This window comes from Mustela lutreola, chromosome 8 (genome assembly GCF_030435805.1).
Source record: "Mustela lutreola isolate mMusLut2 chromosome 8, mMusLut2.pri, whole genome shotgun sequence".
NCBI lineage: Eukaryota > Metazoa > Chordata > Mammalia > Carnivora > Mustelidae > Mustela > Mustela lutreola.
Genome location: NC_081297.1, coordinates 50,743,561 through 50,763,820, shown reverse-complemented (window position 1 = coordinate 50,763,820; position 20,260 = coordinate 50,743,561). Strand labels below are relative to the sequence as shown.

The window sequence follows — 20,260 nt, the reverse complement described above, 5'->3', positions numbered from 1 at the left end:
CTCGCATGGGGGAGTCTATCCCGCTGGCCGCCCCGGTCCCGGTGGAACAGGCGGTGCTGGAGACGTTCTTCTCTCACCTGGGTATCTTCTCTTACGACAAGGCCAAGGACAATGTGGACAAGGAACGAGAGGCCAACAAGAGCGCGGGGGGCAGCTGGCTGTCGCTGCTGGCGGCCTTGGCCCACCTGGCCGCGGCCGAGAAGGTCTATCACAGCCTCACCTACCTGGGGCAAAAACTAGGTACCTCCGCCCCGCCCCCCGTGCCCTTTGAGGAGGAAGGAAAGGGGGTATATTCCCCGACCGGCCGTGGCTTGGGTTCCCTGTCTCACTCCTAGCCTCAGGCTCAACTTGGCACTCTCAGATCTCCTCCCACCGTTCCCTTCCTCCCCTCGGCTTCCACAAGCCCCGCCCACCGGCCTCTGCTGCTGACAGATTGGCCGCGGGGTTGGATGCTCTTTTCAGGGCTGTGTCTCAAATCGAAGGGTGTATCCATTTGGCTCAGTGCATGGATTGGTGCCATAAATGAAAAGTTAAGCAGACTGTGTGTCTTCGCTCTTCTGACCAGTGACAACTGTGGCCAGAAGAGCAAAACTTGGCAATACAACCTAGTTAGAATTAATGAACACTTTTGTCTGGCCTCTTGAAGTTAAGGCCCCTGCGAGTTACAGATAGAGTCCTACCCTTTCTAGGCAGTCAATAAATATTTAGTGGATGAGGAAATAAATGAATACTGGAGAGGAAAGGCAAGAAATATGCCTAACACTAGCAAGAGGGGACTTAAGGGGAAAATGGTAAACACTCCTATCATTCCATCATAAATCTTGGCCCTGAAAATAAGATGCAAGAGCTGATTCAACCGATTTTCACTAGTAGAAACAATTAGTATGAGTAGATCAGAAGGAAATAAAATATGTGAAAGCCAAGGGTATGCATATAAGGTATTACTACTTACAATTACCAACAACAATCAATATGAATCCCAGAGCTTTCAAAGTTAGTATTTTGGCCCATTTTTAGACCCTTTAATTATCAGAAGCACAGAGTCTGGTATGAATGAAGAACACATATATGCAATAAAGAATAGAAAGGTAAAGTTGAGTGCAGATTCCATTTTGATATTTAGGACCCCATTTCTTTGTATGGCCTGAAGGTGGCCATGTACATATTGCTTTCAGTAAATACCCAAAGGGCAGGGCTTTCTGAAATCTTAACTTCTGCCTTAGCTGTTTAAATAATTTGTTTAGTACGTTGACTTACCGGCAAAGTGCTTAGATAGAATAGAATAGAATAGAATAGAATAGAATACCGTGTGTATTTTTTCCACCCCTTTTTACAGTGGCAGTTCTCACAAATTTGCAGTTGCTGTTGAAATGTTATTATTCCCCTTTCTACAGATTAGCAAATTGTTTATGCGCACTTGTGTAGGTAGGTGACAGGTCTCAAACCAGAATACCTGCCTTTGAACTGTCAGATTGTGTTTTTATACGTATGATTTATTCTTAAAAATTGCTGTATTATAATTTAAAAATAGGTTGTATATACAGTTGACCCTTGAACAATAGGGGTTTGAATTGCATGGATCCACTAATACATGGATTTTTTTATAAATACAGTACAGTAAATGTATTTCTCATCCTTCATGATTATCTTAACATTTTCTTTTCTCTAGCTTACCTTACTATAAGAATATAATATATATAATACATATAACATATAGCATATGTGTTAATCTATTGTTTATGTTATCAGTAAGGCCTCAAGTTGACAATAAGCTATTAGTAATTAAATTTGGGGGGAATCAAAAGTTGTACTCGGATTTTTGACTGCCGGGGTAGGTCAGCTCCCTAACACCCCCTCCACCACTCCTGGCATTGTTCAGGGGCCAGCTGTATTTGGAAATGGGGAGAATTCTGGCTGTAAAATTGAAGGTGGGTAATTTTCTGGCAGTTTTAGTTGTTTTTAGATCCTGTCACCTCATGAAGAATGGTGATTGGTTCCAGTCCCATGATTCTTAAGTTTGTTTAAGCTCATCTATGAGAATTTGATGAAGCCCATAGACATATATGGAATATATATGGGAAATAGAATTTTACATTTAATCCGCGAGGGTTCAGTTGGATTTCCTAAAGCCTATTGATGGACCCCAATTTAAAAATCTGTTATGCCAGTTTAAGGTGTGTGTGTCTGGTTTCAGGTAAACAGAGCTGCCCTGTGTGTAAGAGCACGTGTGAGATCATCACTGTCTCTGCCTTGGGTTCTGTGAAATGGCCCTCATTATGTATATGCGCTGCCGAAGCCAGCACTAGCCCTCATTATGTAAAGTCATTAGTTCTGCATAGACCCCCAGTTTGCATGGATGAGCCTTAAGCCTGCACCTTGAAATTGACCCAGGAGCAATTTATACTATGAAACATGCCCAGGCATGGTTCTGCTCCCAGGTGATCTGTGACTTCTAAGTGAATGTTCCTGAGAATGGCATGTTTAACTTTAATGCCTCATTAACTTATTCACATGTATAGTAAATGTAAGTTCCAGATTTTAAATTTTAACTTTGCATCTTGGAGTTTTTTGATACTGGAAGTATCAAAATATCAGTGATATTAACATGCTTATGACTTTGTGACTTTTTTCTTGAAAACTTGTGAAAAAATTTTTCTGTTGCCACTTAAGACATTTCCACTTTCTTCAAATATTTGCTAATTAGAATGTATTTTTTTTAAGCAAAACAAAAAGTTTTATGTGTATTTTTAAACATTTAAAACATGGTCCAAGAAAGTGAGTCTTTCTGACTCACTCTTGTGACTGGTTGTTGATCAGAGACCTTGGCAGTGAATCCTGATTATAGATGCCTGTATGGGCAAACACTTTAGGCAAAGGACAGACCTGACAGGGAGACTTCTGCTCCTGTATTGGCTCAGTTCTGAAAAACTCTGGGTGGGCCCCTTATCTTAGAACTTTCTCTTTCTTTTGAGGGAAGAATATACCTGTTTGGGGAAGGATCAGTGATAAAAATATGCCATCTCAATGCTTTTGGAGGTTTTTAGGTCATACTTTCTCCCTTTTTGTTTAATTATTAGAGAGTTTTCTCAGTCTCTGGTTGCTAGAATTTAGCATGGTAGAAAATGACTTGAGAACTCGTGTTTATAAATTATCATTAACAATAAGTTGTGGGATAAAATACTCAATTAGACATTTTACATACTCCTTTAAGTATACTTATTACTTGAAATTTCATTATGTGAGATGGACTCCTGAAATCTTGGGAAATAATGAGGATTCAATACATAGAAGCTTCTGAAAATAATTCAAAATAATCATACTTTATAAATCCAAAAAATTGTAAAGAGGGAGATGTCTGGTGTCTCTGCTTTCCTTCCAGTAAGAAGGAAAGCCAGTCTCCATTGGATATTCCTAACCAGGGTAGTCAACAAGTAGAACTGTGCTCCTCAGAGCTTTGAGAAAAGAGACCTGTTCAGAAGAAATTTCATCAGTGGTCTCTCCCATCCTTGTATCAAGTGTCACTTGGGTTTCGCTACTAGTGATTGATGTTTACTGATAAGTTTTTCAGGGTATTCTTTGTGTTTCCACTCCCTCAGATAAGAGTTATCTGATGAGCAAAGGTATTCCTTTTTCACCCAGAGTTAAAATTGTCACCAAGGCCACCCTATTAACAGCAGAGGTGAGTACACAGTTGAGGTCACCTAGCTAGCTATCTATGAAGTAGGTAGCTATTCTTTTTTATAGTACATGAAGCTCCTAATTTACCATAGAGTTTTAGAAGTCCAATTAGTAGTATTTAGAATTTTCTTACATCAGTTATAAATGGAAGGACAAGGGATTAGTGATGGAATACTCACTTTGCTCCAGGCACATTACATACCAAATGGCATTTTATTTTGTCTTCTTGGCTCTATTACTAGTTTCATGTTAAAAACAACTAAGGCTCAGAGTGGCTAAGTCATTGGCACATTACACAGCTTCTAAGTTCAGAAGCTGGAATTTGGAACTAAATTGGTCAGACTTCCAGAGCTTTTAGGTTTTTTGGTGGTGGTGGTTTTTGTTTTTTTTTTTTTTTTAAGATTTTATTTTTTAAGTAATCTGTACACCCAATGTGTGGCTCAAACTCACAACCCTGAGACCAAGAGTTGCACACTCTGCTGACTGAGCCAGCCAGGCGCCCCATAGATTTTGCATGGTACTCTCATCTTGTTACCTACCTAACCTAAGAGAATTTTTTCCTAAACTTGGGCACAGAGGTCTATTTATTCCATACGGTTGCCCCACAAAATCTGTAAGGTTAGACTGAAGATAGACAGGGAGGGAGGGCAAACCCTTTAGGGTACAGTCCTGGGTGGGATGTGACTGCTGGGGTCAACCCAGCTGTATCACGTGGCTTTTGCGGCTCTTAGTAGGAGAAATGATTTGAATGCAGGTTACTTTGTTTAGGCAGTATATTGAAGGAAACATTTTTAAAATAATAAGAGTTTGTGGAATAAGTAGTAAGTAGGGTGACCAACCTTCTAGGTTTGCTTGGTGCCAGGGGTTGGGGGGTGTTCCCAGGACATGGGACTAAGTCTGGTTTTCCAAGACACCAGGTTTTCAGTGCTAAAACCTAGAAAGCCCTGGGTAAACTGAGACAAGGTGGTCACAGTGGTAGGAAAGTTTGAAATACAAACTGGGTCGTGAATTAGAACATTGTGAAATGATTGATTTGTTAAGGGGATATTTTACAAATGCCTTGATGTGTTTAGAATAGTAATAAATTTATTCATGAAAGCATCCTGTGTATATCAAGAGAAAATTTAAACTGTCATCCATCTCTTGGGTTTTATTTATATATTTCTAATATATAAATATTAGATATTAGATAATATTAGATAAATATATATAACATATATTTCTATATAAATATTTTTGTTTATATATTTCTAATTTATGTATCTCTAAGAATTACTGTTTTAAACTTGCCCTGTTTCTTTTCATTCTTCTAATGTCTTGCCTGTGACCCTTTCTTTAGTGGGGTACAGAATTGCTTAAGAAAACATGTACAAACCTGGCTCTATAATAGAAATCAAGTTAATCATGTATTAATACAGAGCAAGGAAATGATGTCTTGGCCACTTGATCCTTTTTAACTGTTGAAAGGAATGTATTTGGTCTTTTTTTTTTTTTCCTGATTTCCTTTGGAACCCCTGAGTTACAACAACAGTTACTATAATTGCTTCCTGCTCTTAATCATTCACAAAGTGGTGCTTGCTTTATTATAACCTAAAGTGTCAACCTTGTCAAGAGTATTAAAGATTTCTGGGTGCCTGGCTGGCTCATTCAGAGGAGCGTGCAATTCTTGATCTCAGGATTGTGAGTTCAAGCCCCATGTTGGGTTTAGAGCTAACTTAAAAACAGAAAGAAAAAAAAAGTACTACAGATTTCCTTTTTTCTGCTGGGATCCCAGTAGTCTGTGTTCTTGTGTAAGGGAAATACATGTCTGTATATTTTCCATTTTCTGGTATGGCTTAGAAGATAAGATTCAAAGGAAAAAGCAACTCTAATGCAGGAATAACAACAGTGTTTTCCAATTAGGTATTCTCTTTTGTTTTAAGTACATGTCTAGGGAAGAAAGCAATTTAGCTCCAGGTAGATGGTACCTGCTAGGTCAATTATCTCTGAAATAAATATGAATCCTCATTGAAATGGGATAAGGGAGAGTTGATACCTGGTTAAAGAAATCATACACAGGTCTGTTGTTACACTAATGAGTTGCACCAGACATTCATTTCTTATTCCTCAGTGAAATTATGAATCACAAAATATTTAAATTCCAATCACAGGAGTCAGAGAATATGGTAGATGATATTAACTCCCTGAGCTCAACAGACTCCACTCCTTTCCTTTTGGATGCTGGGAGGTGTTTGGTCCTTCTGGGTTCTCTTCCTCACTTGTTAAGTGCTAATGTCATTTGCCTCCCAGGGGGCCAGTCCTTCTTCAGCCGGAAGGATTCCATCCGAACCATCTACACGTCCCTGCACAACGAGCTCAAGAAGGTGGTGACTGGCCGGAGTGCCCTGGGTGGGACCGCCCCCCACGTGGAGGAACTACTTTCCCACCTGTCAGAGCAGCTCTGCTTCTTCGTTCAGGCCCGGATGGAGATCGCAGACTTCTATGAGAAGATGTACACCCTCAGCCCCCAGAAGTTCATCAACGCTGAGGAGCTTGTTGGCCTCTTGGACGCCATCCTCAAGAAGTACAGCTCCAGGTGAGTGTAGGTGAGGAGGGAGGAAGGGACACACACAGCAGCCTCACACACACACACACACACACACACACACACCCCGACACACGAGCTCCCTCCCTGCACTCTTATGAAGAAAATCTATGATGAAATGACTGCAAAGGGAAGAAATAGTCATTTTACAATATTTTTAAAAGATTTTATTTATTTATTTGACAGAGATCACAAGTAGGCAGAGAGGCAGGCAGAGAGAGAGGAAGGGAAGCAGGCTCCCTGCTGAGCAGAGAGCCCGATTTGGGGCTCTATCCCAGGACCCCAAGATCATGACCTGAGCTGAAGGCAGAGGCTCTAACCCACTGAGCCACCCAGGCACCCCTTCATTTTACATTTTATACATATTAATTAAGCAACAGGTGAACATTAGTTACCTTCTTTGGGCTTCATTAACACCATGCTGGGTGGATACTTCTTTAAGCAATGGCCAAAGACCGAGAATGAAGTCATCCTTAAAAGATGTATTATAACTGATTTTGCTGCTTATGAAAGAGTTCACACAAGGGGAGAATTGTATATAAAATAATGTGGGGGTTTTTTGTTTTTTACTAAACCATCATTCAAATAAATGTCCCTTTCAAAGTAATCATCTTGGTGAGTTACCCACTTAGTCCTCAGATGTAACCATTATTTACCATGGGTTGGAAACTTCTTCATAATCGCTCTCAGTGCCTGTGGCATAGTTCTGGTTTTGTTTTAAACTTTCTCAGTGGAGACAGGTATCTGTGTTTTTGAGGAGGGCATACTTAAATTTTTTTTAATAATCAAAAGGCTATTTGTAGCCAATTTAATTTTTTTTTAAAGATGTCGATTAGCTGGAAAATTTGTATTTGAAGGAAATTGCTACTTTTACTTAAAAAAAAAATGAGCCCGGCTCTTATGTATTCCTCAATGCCTGAACCAAAAAACAGTATGCAAGGAATTTGAGAAGTACTGCAGGTTATTATTCAGCTGTAGAAAGGAATGAAGTACGGATACAGGCTACAACATGCATGGACCAGTTACAAAAGATATCATATTCTGTCATTCCAGTTACAGGAAATGTCCAGAATTAAGCAAAGTCATAAACACAGAAAATAGATTATAAATTATAGACTCGGAAAATTTTTGTCAGGAATTAAGGGGGAAGGTGAGAGTGGGGAAGTGACTACTCATGGGTAGAGGGTTCCTTTTTTGGGGGGGTCACGAGACTATTCTCAAATTAGATAGTGGTGATGGTTGCACAACTCTGACTATACTAAAACCATTGAATTCTATACGGTAAAAAGTATACTTATGTATCGAGTTAAGTAGTAAAGCTATTATGAAAAAAGAAATAAACAAAGCTGTGCAAGGAACACACAAACATCCTTCCCCTGGACTCATATTATTAAATGTTGCCATGTTTGCTCTCTTTCTCTCTGTATATAATTTTATTCCCCACTCTCTGAATTGTTTGGAAGTTAGATGCAAACATCATGACACTCTATGCCCAAATACTTTGAATTGTATCTTCTAAGAATTAAACAAAACTGTAGCATAGTTTTCCTACTCAGGAAATTTAGCACTAATTTTTTTTTCTACTATCAGCAGTAAATAGTATTTAGATTTTCCCAATTGTCTCCAAAATGTCCTCTGTATTATTTTTTATTGTCATATATTTTCTGTTTTTATTATATATTTTGGATTTTTGTTTTATCTATTTTTACTGGGTAATACATTAATATGGCTCAAAATTTATAATGTATGAAATAATACATAGTGAAAAGTGCCCCTTTTCTTCATCTACCTAATTCCTTTCCTAAGAGGCAGTGAATGTTGTTGGTTTTTGGTTTTTTTTTTTAAAGATTTTATTTATTTAACAGAGAGAGAGAGTACAAGCAGGGGGAATAGCAGGCTGAGCACACAGAGGGGGAAGCAGGCTCTCTGCTGGAGTGAGGAGCCCAATGTGAGACTCAATCCTAGGACACTAGGATCATGACCTGAGCTGAATGTGGATGCTTAACCAACTGAGCCACCCAGGCATCCCAGTGAATGTTGTTTTAGCAAGTTCTTCCTGTCATTCTTGAGAGATAGTCTGTGCATATGAATATACATGTTTTCTTTTTTTAAAACAAATTTTTCATGTTAACCAGTTTTCTGTGTTTGGAACTATTTTATTTCTTCCTCAAACTTGATTGGTACATTTTTTTAAATAAAATAATGTTTTGAAATGCAAAGACAAAAATACTATTGGAGATATGATTCTTACAGGGAATCTCATGTGGTGATTCCCAAATACTAACTTGGCAGTAATTTGTTGAACGGTTTGGGAAACGTAAAAGAAAGAACTAAACTTGCCCCTTGTCCCCTCCCTGCCCTTTTCCCTGAGGTAACTAAGAGTTAGTGATTCTCAATTGGGTGCCCAGAAACCTATATGTTTTAAAAGTTCCGGGGCGCCTTGGTGCCTCAGTTGTTGGGCTTCTGCCTTTGGCTCAGGTCTTGATCCTGGGGCCCTGGGATCAAGCCCCCATCGGGCTCCCTGCTCAGCGGGGTGCATGCTGCTCCCTCTCCCACTCTCCGGGCTTGTGTTCACTCTCTCACTGTGTATCTCTCTGTTAAATAAATAAATAAAATCTTTAAAAAATAAATAAAATAAAATAAAATAAAAGTTCCCTGTGATATTGAAAATAGTCTCCATGAAAAAAAAATTGTTTTGATAAATAAGAGAAAGATACCAACACTGGGATATACTAGGTATTGAACCTTAACTGTGTATGTGCATGTGCGTGTGTATGTCTTACAGGAATGATTATTACTATTTAACTATTTTCATTTTTAGTTGATTAGGTTTGTGATCTATCCCATTTGCACCTTATTTGAAACATCCCACTTCCCAGACCTTTGGGAATTTCTTCCATTTTCTGCAAAAGCCCAGTTTTCATTCTTGGAGCTTTTAGGGCAGTACTTGGCTATACCAGGTACTGAGTGGACACTGATGGAATTGATGGAGCCGGGGGCAGGATCACCCAAGATCAAGGTGTTTTCATCTGTCTGCCCATACTGCCTTTATCTATTTAAAGGGAAATACTGATTATAAATACATCCAACCCTAAAAATTATCTTAATTAGAAACCTGAGGTAATTTGAACAACATAAATTCCTTAGTTAAAAAATTCTGAGAAGTTGAAATTCTGTATAATATGTTGATTTGGGGGGGATGAGGTGCAATTATTTTAGGTATAAATTAACATACTTTGCTTTTGCCAGGATAATATCCTTTATTTCTATAGGCCTTTTTATTTCTTCTTCATAATATCCTTTTTTCTGTAGACCTTTCTTCTCCTCCTCCTTCTCCTTTTCTGTAGACCTTTTGATTTGGCATCTGTGCTATACCAAACATGTTTCTTTCATGGTTCCAGTGTTCTAGAGAAGTAATTCATATTTTGTATTCTCTTCTATTGAAAGAGTAAATCCTTTCCCCAAATGACCCAGTTTATCTTTCAGGAAATGTTTATTCACCCCAGTATATCTGATCCATGTCAGAACGCTTCTCTATCTCGTGAGTTGTTTGTCTTTCAAATGATGAAATGCTTTTGCAGTAAAGAATTTACAAGCATAATGTATATCATGGAGTAGCCCTGATTTGAGATGCAGATTCTGTGTGCGTTACTGCAAAGGCCAGTCTGCTTTCAGAGATGAAATGGGAAACACGTTTTGTTTTTTTCCTTTGGAAGGCAGTTGTATTCAGAGTAGAACAGTATTAAAGGTTTCCTCCTTTGGCAAACTTATTACATTATTAAGCAAACGTAAATTATTGCTTATGAACCACAGTCATTGAGATGCTTCATTTCAAATTGAATAATTAACATTAATCATTTTTACAGTTTCCACTGTGTGCCCTTAGAAGGAAAAATATGAATTTAGCTCATACAGGATCAGGGTGTCTACTATTCCTTGAATACTTTTGAGGAGAGGTAGAACTTGGTGTGTTGTTTTTGTTTTTGTTTTGTTTTATTTCCAGAGAAAACATCAATGGAACATTTTTTGATTCTGTAGAATTCATTTTGAATTTACTTAACTCTTTTGTACAGTGAGCATAAAAGAAGATTCTGGTTAATTTTTCTATTTCATAGTTAAACAAAGCTGGAAGATGGGTTATAAATGCAAAATATTTACTCTCCTAAGTTGAGAGTAATTCTTAGTAATTCTTTTAAAGAAGTAATTCTTTTAAAGAAGCAAGAGCTTATTCATTCCAGACAGCTTTTAAAAATCCCTCTGATGGGGGCACCAGGGTGGCGCAGTAGGTTAAGCACCAGACTCTTGGTTTCAGCTCTAGTAGTGATCTCCACTGGGCTGTAAGATTGCCCCTGCCCCTGCATCAGGCTCTGCGCTCAGCAGGAGACTGCTAAGGACTCTTCCTCTCCCTCTGCTCCTCCGTGCCCTGTGCTAGCATGTGGACTCTCTCTCAAATAAATAAATAAATCTTTTAAAAATAAAGAATCCCTCTCAGGTGGCAATAATATACCATTAAATGACTTATATCCTGTAACCATGACTTTACAGATAGATTTTAAAGAACTTTTTTTTTTTTTTAAGATTTTATTTATTTATTTGAATGACAGAGATCAAAAGTAGGCAGAGAGAGGGGAAGGGAAGCAGGCCCCCTGCTGGGCTCGATCCCAGGTGGGATCATGACCTGAGCCAAAGGCAGAGGCTTTAACCCACTCAGCTACCCAGGCACCCCTGAAGAACTTGTTTTTAAAGATTTTACTTATTTGAGAGAGAGCATGCGTGAAATGGAGGGAGAGAGAGAGAGAGAGAGAGAGAAAGGAAGAGAGGGAGGCAGAGGGAGAGGGAGACTCCCCGCCGAGCAAGAAGCCAAATGTGGGACTTGATCCCAGGACCCTGGGATCATGACCTGAGCTGAAGGCAGCCGCTTAACCCACTGAGCCACACAGGCATCCTTAAAGATTTTACTTTTAAGTACTGTCTACACCCAGTGTGAGGCTCAGACTTACAATCCTGAGACCAAGAGTTATACTCTCCACCAACTGAGCAAGCCAGGCATCCCAGAGAACACTTTTAAAAATTGAGTTACATAAAGTTTCTGTTTGCATTTTAGGGAGCACAGTTTTTTGATCTGAATGCTTCAGATGACAGGATTCTCACCAAGGGCAGAACTGTGATTTATTTAGGCCTTGTGCCCTTTTTCGTTCAAGAAAAGATTTGTGATGATAAGTGAAATAAACTGTTAGTTGTGCGTGTATAGTTCAACAAGGTGACTTTCCGCCCACTGAAAATTTCCTAAGGAAAACCAACCAGAGTGCCATTTCTGCAGGACACAGTCTACGCTAGGCATTCGGCATGTCTGAATCTTAACAGCCTTGCCCCGGCCCATCTTTTCAAATTTATCTAAGGCCCATCAAATGCTTTAAATTGTACCCAAAGTCTTGGTAAAATGAAAGAAGCTTCAAAGAGAAATTTTTGAGGATTTTAAGCAGGAGCCAAAAAAAAATCCATAACCTAATGTGTTCCCCCATAAGTATTTGCCATTTCCTACTTTGGTTCATTATTTCTTTTGCCTAGAATGTCCTTGAACTTGGAGGGGAGGAAAAATACCTTTTCTTCTGCCCTTCTAAACTCAATGGGGAAGGGGGAGGCTTTAACAAAAGACAAACTACCAAGAGAAAAACATTCCAGTGTATTTAAGTTTTACATGTTAAGGAAGCATTCACAAAATAGAGTTTTTATGGTAGGTTTTATTGAAAAACAAAATTCAGCTGAGTCCATTTGAAGATGTCAGAGTTGTGGGAAAATGTGCCAGGATGAAAAAAGGTCTGAGCTAAGTGTCTAAGCTGGGGGAAGCAGCAAGGCCTGTTCTTTCAGATTCCTCTCTGTGTCCCTTGTGTTTGGAGATAAGGATGCTTCCTTCCTTAGAATAGGGGGAAAGGCACATTTCTCTTGAGGGTTTTATGACCTGATTCAGGGAAGGGTCAGGAAATCTTTCCTACACTTATTTCTCAAATTCATTCAACTTAAAACAAACAGTCAGTATACAAGATGCCATATTTGGGGGTAGTATGTTCTGAAGCCCATCACATTGTCATATCATATCATATCAGTTGCTGTTGCCACAATCATTCTTTTTTTTTTTTTTAAAAGAATTTATTTGATAGACAGAGATCACAAATGGGCAGAGAGGCAGGCAGAGACAGAGAGTGGGGGAAGCAGGCTCCCAGCTGAGCAGAGAGCCTGATGTGGGGCTCGATCCCAGGATCCTGGCATCATGACCTGAACCAAAGGCAGAGGCTTTAACCCACTGAGCCACCCAGGCGCCCCTGCCACAATCATTCTGTATAACAGACCACCGAGCGTACAGGCTTGCAAGTCTACTGGAAGTTGGCCTGACAGGCCTGGCTTAGCTGAGTAGCTCTGCTTAACACTCTTGGTCTCACTGGGCTTGGCTTAGTACTGTGAGCTCTGGGCTTGGTCTGTTTCTTCCGAGCCCAAGATTAGTGGGGAGCCAGCCACCCAGTGGCTCTGGCCCAAGTGCAAAAGAACAAGCCCAACCAAGCTCATTTTCAGCATCAGATCTGTTAACACCCTCTTGACAAGAGCAAGTCACATGACCCAGTCTGTAGTCCAGGCATGGGAAAGTACTCTTCATCTCAGGGGAAGACCTGCAGAGTCACATGGCAGAGGGTCTGGAATCAGGGGTGATTAAGAATGCAGCCAGAATGGACATCGGGGAAGGTATGTACTATGGTGAGTGCTGTGACGTGTGTAAACCTGGCGATTCACAGACTATACCCCTGGGGCTAATAATACATTATATGTTAATAAAAAATTTAAAAATTAAAAAAAAGGAAAAAAAAGAATGCAGCCAGAAATTTACTCCTCTTTACATGGCCAAGTCCTAGCTGCTTTTGAAGCTGTATGGCTCAATTCAAATTCTGTCTTCCTTATAGCCAGCATAATCTTTCAACCAAAAGAAATTGCTCCTTTTTCTAAAATCTTATTTTATTTTGCACCTCCCATAAGAGATGTGTTAACTTCCAACTTGTATCCACCATAAGTACCTCCTCCTACCTTGGGAAGTCTGTAAGGCAAACCTTTGGCTAATGCATCTTTATATCTTCAGTGTATTTGTATCTAAAAACTAATAAAAACTTTGAGAAGAGACTATAGTGGTTTTTTTTTTATTATAGTAAAATATACATAACATAAAATATACCGTTTTGGGGGTACCTGGGTGGCTCAGTGGGTTAAAGCCTCTGCCTTCGGCTCAGGTCATGATCCCAGGGGTCCTGGGATAGAGCCCCGAATCGGGCTCTCTGCTCAGCAGGGAGCCTGCTTCCTCCTCTCTCTCTGCCTGTCTCTCTGCCTACTTGTGATCTCTGTCAAATAAATGAAATATTTTTTTTAAAAATACCATTTTAAGTGTATAGTTCTGTGGCATTTAGTACATTCACGTTATGTTACATATTTGGCTTTTTTTTTTTTAAGATTTTGTTTATTTATTTGACAGAGATCAGAGGGAAAGGGAGAAGCAGGCTCCCTGCTGAGTAAGGAGTCCAGTGTGGGCCTGGATCCAGGACCCTGGGATCACAACTTGAGTTGAAGGCAGATGCTTAACCAACTGAGCCACCCTGGTGTCCCTGTGTTAGACTTTCTTAATGTTTATTTCAAAGCAGGTAATGTTTGAAGGGTCCAAAGTAGTTAATCTCATCATATGAGCTAGAGAGTTTAAAATCCAGTTTATCTTTCTGATTTTTTAAAAATAGTTATTTATTTATTTTGGAGAAGCAGAGAGTGTAAGACAGAGAGTAGGGGGAGGTTTAGAGGGAGAGAAGCTTTAAGCAGACTCTCTTCTGAGCACAAGAGTCTGATGTGGGGCTTGATCTCACGACCCTGAGATCATGACCTGAGCTGAAATCAAGAGTTCAACACTTAAGTGACTAAGCTATAAGGGCACCCCTATCTTTCCGATTCTTTGAATGTATTATTAGACTGAGACCCTCCACCCATGTTTTAGCTTTTCCTCTTAAGGGATATTGAAGGTAAAATGATGGTAATAGAAAAAAAATAATGTGTGGTCATGTAATTATATCCTTATCACATGGTAATGAGTTTCTGTCTTATAATATCTAATTTAGTATGGGCTCTCTAATTAATGTTTAATAATCTCTCTAATGTTTAAATGGATTTTTTAACTCCAGCTATATTTGTGATGATTTTTTTTTTTAACTTCTTCATTGATAAACCAGCATTTTCCTTTTCAGCTGGGGCCAAAACAGCCACATGAGAAGATTCTGTCTTGTTGACAGTGAAGCAATTAACTTACATGGGTTTGGGCCTGTAAATAATCTCCCATGGTGCCTGGGGCATAAGATATGCTCAGTAAATGCTAGATCTTGCCCACATATTGAAAACAGGGTCCCTTGCAGATGCTTCGGGTCTTTGGGAAGAGTATAGGGGCTTGGTGTTGGCTCCTTGAGAAGGAGGGTGTACCAGGCCAGGCAGACACTCAAATCGCCCCAGCCCCGCCCCCGCATTTCTCAGAAGCCGCAGCCTAACCAAGCAAGCTCTTAAGTGGTCCATACAAGGACTCTCCTTACCCACTGTTACAGAATTTCATTTAGATCACAAACAACAGAGGCAGAAAGTAGGATTCAAATCATAACATAGTTGGTTGCCATGTTTACTGACTCTCTGAATCTCTAGTATGTGCCATATGTTCTAAAGATAAAGGAGCGAAGGGAGTAAGCAGCTTTTCCTTCTCCTCAGGGAGGAGCTCAGACCAAAGGAGACCATATGTCCCATAAATTCTGTGATGAAGCTACTCAAGTGGAAAACAGGTATTAAGAAACTAAAGGATTCGGGGTGCCTGGGTGGCTCAGTGGCTTAAGCCTCTGCCTTCAACTCATGATCTCAGGGTCCTGGGATGGAGCCCCACATTAGGCTCTCTGCTCAGCAGGGAGCCTGCTTCCCCACCCACCCACCCCCTCACCCCCCCGCTTGCCTCTCTGCCTACTTGTGATCTCTGTCTGTCAAACAAATAAATAAAATCTTGGGGGGAAAAAAAATTAGAGGATATGGTCACCTGACTCAGTCTGGAGAACAGAGAAGACATCTCTAAGGAAATGACTTTGAAGAGGAGACCTGAAACACCAGAAAGAATGTGCTCTCACTTGCCTCAGGTTCTCTGCACTTGGACTTTCCCTTTTCTTCCTGGAAGGGAGATACTCCCACATCCTCTCCCCTCCTGCTACCCGATATTACTGTTAGCAGTGAATTTGAAAAAAATGTTTTACAGATAGCAGGTAGCAATCCATGAGTCATAAAGTTAATTCAGTGAGTAGTAATCCAATTTTAAACATAAATGTTGAAATGTTAGATATTTTTTATTTAGCTCCCATTTTTTTTAAGGTTTTATTTATTTATTTGACAGAGAGCACAAGCTGGGGGAGCAGCAGGCAGAGGGAGAAGCAGGCTCCCTGCTGAGCTAGGAGCTCCATGTGGGGCTTAATCCCTGGACCCTGGGATCATGACCTGAGTTGAAGGCAGATGCTTAACTGCCTGAGTCACACAGGCCCCCCATCCTTTTTTTTTTTTTTTTAAGTGCAGCTAAATATGAAGAAAATTCGAAAAACTAGGATTGAATAAGGGCTTACCTTGTGGAATTACCACAATACCTTGTGGAGTTACTATGAACGTTAAGTAAGTTTACATGTGTTCCATACACATTTAAGAGATTTTAGTGCCTCTTTTTTCTCCTCTGCCTCTTTAGGATCACATCTTGGAAAAAGGATGCCTTGTTTTGATGATTATGTTAGTTTTACAATTTCCAGAATAAATAAAATAGGTTCAGAAAAAAGTACAGCTCATTTCTTTGTATTTGAAAGGAAGGTAGTCCCTACTCTCATTTTTTGTTTCAACACCAGGCGATTTCCATAGGAGGATGTGATGCTGACATAATTCTGAGATGGTGAAGTTATGTCAGAAATTTTTATTTATCTTTAAATCTGTTGTTTATTTTTTAAGATAAATAAGTAATTTATTAATGAGTGATCCACACAGGGCATGGCCTACTGTGGGGCTTCAACTCATGACCCTGAGATCAAGACCGAGCTGAGATCAAGAGTCGGATGCTTAACTGACTGGCACCCCAGACCAGCTTTTCAAATGAATCAACATGGAGCCCTTCAGTCATTCCTTTCCCTACTTCCAAACGGAGTATTATTTGTGTATTGTTTGAAAATTCCATGTGGAATAACATTTCTACTTATTTCTATTAATTTCCCTTCCCCTCTAGATTTCACCACCCCATCCTCAGTCCTTTGGAAAGCAGTTTCCAGCTGGAAGTGGACGTCCTGAGTCATCTCCTGAAGGCCCAGGCTCAGGTCTCGGAGTGGAAGTTCCTCCCGTCCCTGGTGAACTTGCACAGCGCTCACACCAAGCTGCAGACTTGGGGCCAGATCTTTGAAAAGCAGCGGGAGACCAAGAAACATCTGTTTGGAGGGCAATCTCAGAAGGCAGTTCAGCCCCCACATCTTTTCCTCTGGCTGATGAAACTCAAAAACATGCTTCTTGCCAAGTTTAGCTTTTACTTTCACGAGGCACTGAGCCGGCAAACGACTGCTTCAGAAATGAAAACGTTAACTGCAAAAGCCAACCCAGACTTTTTTGGAAAGATTTCCAGCTTCATCAGGAAGTACGACGCTGCCAATGTGTCCTTAATCTTTGACAACCGAGGTTCTGAGAGCTTTCAGGGTCACGGCTATCACCACCCCCATTCCTACAGAGAGGCCCCTAAGGGTGTGGACCAGTATCCAGCTGTGGTGTCTCTGCCCAGCGACAGGCCCGTCATGCACTGGCCCAATGTCATCATGATCATGACAGACCGCATGTCCGAACTGAACAGCTTGGAGAAGGTGGTCCACTTCTATGATGACAAAGTTCAGAGCACCTACTTCCTAACCCGCCCGGAACCTCACTTTACCATTGTCGTCATCTTTGAATCAAAGAAATCTGAAAGAGACTCCCACTTTATTTCCTTCCTCAATGAGCTCTCACTGGCCCTCAAGAACCCCAAAGTTTTTGCGAGTCTGAAGCCTGGCTCCAAAGGCTAGCAGGTGGTTTGTGTGAAAGGTTCGCAAGACTGGAAGGTGTGTTCCTAATTGCTCTAATGATCTGCTGTGGTCTGTGATTAGAGTTTCCATCCATTCTTGCTTCTTTCAGAGCTAAATTAAAGACAAATCCTCCCTAATTGTGTTGCACACTTTCTAAGCAATTAAGGCCAATTGAATTAAGTGTCCAAAGAGTAATCTAGGAAGTGATCATGGCTACAATTGATGTTGTAGCCATGGTACAGCAGAGGACCTGCAGCATTTTCTCCTATTTTCCTGTTTCACGTAGACTGAATATTTATTAGCCTTTGGCTTTTCTTTGCACCTGTTTTACATTGTTCTAATCTTTGTTTAATGCGATTCCAAACGCCTTCTCCTCTGCCTCCTTGCAGGACCAGTAAATGGGGTAAGATAGTAAATGCCCTTTTCAGAATGGTATGTTTTCTATATCATAAATTAGCAAGTTAACATGAAATTAGTTTTATGTTTCTCATCCACTAATTAATATTTTGGATACCAAAATCAGTGTCTTGGTGAGAAATTTCTGTCAGTTATGGAAATTGAAGGTGAATCAGAATGGTCGCATAGCATCAGTTCTAACAGTTCAGAAGGCTCCCATGACTACTTTAACAGTCACGGGTTCTTTGGGGGTGATCTACACACATAACTGCATTTGCATTTACCCTTATAAATCAGAGCAACTCTTTCACTCTGAAAGTTAGCATAAGCCATAACATGGGGTTTCTTCACTCCTCCCCATGTCATCTACTTGGCTTTCTGTTTTTCACCTTTCTCCTGAGACGTATGTTCAAGTTTGGCTCCACTCCCTGCTTATTCTTAGGCTGAAAAACCATGTAGTCTTCATTTTTCAGCCACTTTTAGACATTCTTGCAACTTAGTCTGCTTTTCTAATATAAGAATGTTGGTATCAATACCTTGTACTTGCTAAACATCAATTGTGCATTCAAAAGACCTCTTCATAGTTGAGTAATCCAATCAGTACTTAATTTAAACATCTCTGAACTTGGGTTTCAAGACTGTCTCCTCCAGATTATCCTCAGAAGCAGTGATACATCTTAACACGTGCTGCCTTAACACTTTCCTTCGGTGGGTGTTCATGGGGACATAGATGGACCCGTGAAGGCTTAACGGGCTATGGGGAATTTCACTTCTAGGTTATTGATTTAGAATAAAAATAAGCCACAAAGAGTCACTGAGTTTTTACTATTTGTTGGTTCCTTCAGTGCTTGTATGCAGTGTAATGATTGGCTTGTCCAGTTTATCATGATCGCACAGAGCCAAGGTTTCCCCAGGCTGTTCCAGCGGGGGAGCTGGCGCTGGGCAGAGCTGCTCCCAGCCTGGACCGGGAGGCCTGCCCACCTCCGGCGGGACTATGTGCTGGAAGGACCTACTGGCCTATTTTCTATTTCTTTTCTTTTTCTTTTTTTTTTAAATCAAAGTCATATATATAAAAAGCCAGTTTGCTTTAAATAGAAAGTAGTGATTCTGCATTTTATTCACTCAGGTTCCATAAAAATCTGAACAACATCGAACTTACATAAAAAATTGAAAACTGGAACTAAAAAGTCAAATCGTTTTTCTTCCCTTTTGCGCTTTGCCAAGAAGCTGAAAAGTACTCCTTGGTGTTCATGTATTATTTTTTGTCCTAGATAATACCATTAGCCTTAAGGATGTGGTCTCCCATGTACCCAAAAGAAATACGCTTCAGTGGAGCATGGAGGAAGAGTGTAAATAAAACTTGTATATAATATTTAAATAACCAATCCTTGTCTAGAACATATTTGAAATGTATATTTATTTTTAAACATATTTTGGTTCAAGCCAAGAAACAAAGTGATTCTACGCTGAGATTTGTTCTCTAAATCAGTAAAGAAATGACCCATAAAGTCTGTATTTTGCTAAATGGAAGAGTAAATCCGCATATTATCTGCAGACTCTTTACTTTGAAATTGTTTCAAAACCACAACTTGATGCGTTTTTACGTGTAACTGCAAGTGTGGGCCATGCTTACTGAGATTGCCAACATGTCCATCAAGGAGGGTTCCTTTCAGGATGCCCTTTGGATGCAGGGTGAACGTTCACAACTCTGTCCCCTTGGGTCCAACCTGGCATCTGACATCATTTAAGGGTGTGTGTGAACATGCAGTCATCTCCCCTTATCTGCCATTTTGCTTACCTCGGTTTCAGTTATCTGCGGTCACCACAGTCTGAAGCTCAAAGCTGGGGTTCCGCCTCCAGATGAATTATCGGGAGGTCGGTCATAGCATCTCACCACATCATGATGCCTGCGTCGTTCACGTCCCTTTATCTCGCTGCGTCAGCATGCTGTAATTCCAGGTCGTCCGGAGAAGGAAGAGTACCCTACAGTAAGAGATTTTCAGAGAGAGATGGACCACACTCCCATAACTGGAATTACAGTATAGTGTTATAACTGTTGTATTTTATTATTGCTGTTCACTTCTCACCGTGCCTCATTTACACATTACACTTTATCATAAGTATGTGAGTATAGGAAAGATCATAGTATATTTAGAGCTTGGTACTGTGCAGTTTCAGGCAACTGCCTTGAGCGTACTCCTCGCGGGTCAGGGGGGGACTCCTGTTAACTGAGGAGCCGATACCCTTTACATTATTTCTCTGTGCACTGGAACATCTCGTAGAAAATTTACTTACAGGAAAGAAAATAGTTGGTAACTCACTGCACTCCTGCAAAGCCACTCATGGGATCATTAGAAAACGTCCGCCCTTTGATCTAGCAGCAAACTTGCCTTGTGTTTTGGCTTATCAGCCTCTGAGCTTGACTTTCTATCTGTAAAATGGGAATAAGGAAACGCAGCTGCTGCTTTCAAAGGCTGTATAAGAATGG

The 20,260-nt window shown here is 40.3% G+C and overlaps 1 protein-coding gene across 1 annotated transcript; it reads left to right on the top strand.

Annotated features, from left to right (window-relative positions):
- The first annotated feature begins 5 nt into the window (after positions 1-5).
- KICS2 (KICSTOR subunit 2) lies at positions 6-18,586 on the top strand. The gene is made up of 3 exons (XM_059184745.1): positions 6-240; positions 5,968-6,253; positions 16,560-18,586. Exons 1-3 carry the CDS (start codon positions 6-8, stop codon positions 17,374-17,376), a joined length of 1,338 nt encoding a protein of 445 aa, XP_059040728.1. The 3' UTR covers positions 17,377-18,586.
- Positions 18,587-20,260: the final 1,674 nt, after the last annotated feature.

Coding starts and splice junctions, on each gene's coding strand:
- KICS2 (XM_059184745.1), top strand. CDS start 6: ATGGGGGAGTCTATCCCGCTGGCCGCCCCGGTCCCGGTGGAACAGGCG. Junction 241..5,967: donor CTACCTGGGGCAAAAACTAG/GTACCTCCGCCC, acceptor TTTGCCTCCCAG/GGGGCCAGTCCTTCTTCAGC. Junction 6,254..16,559: donor CTCAAGAAGTACAGCTCCAG/GTGAGTGTAGGT, acceptor CTTCCCCTCTAG/ATTTCACCACCCCATCCTCA.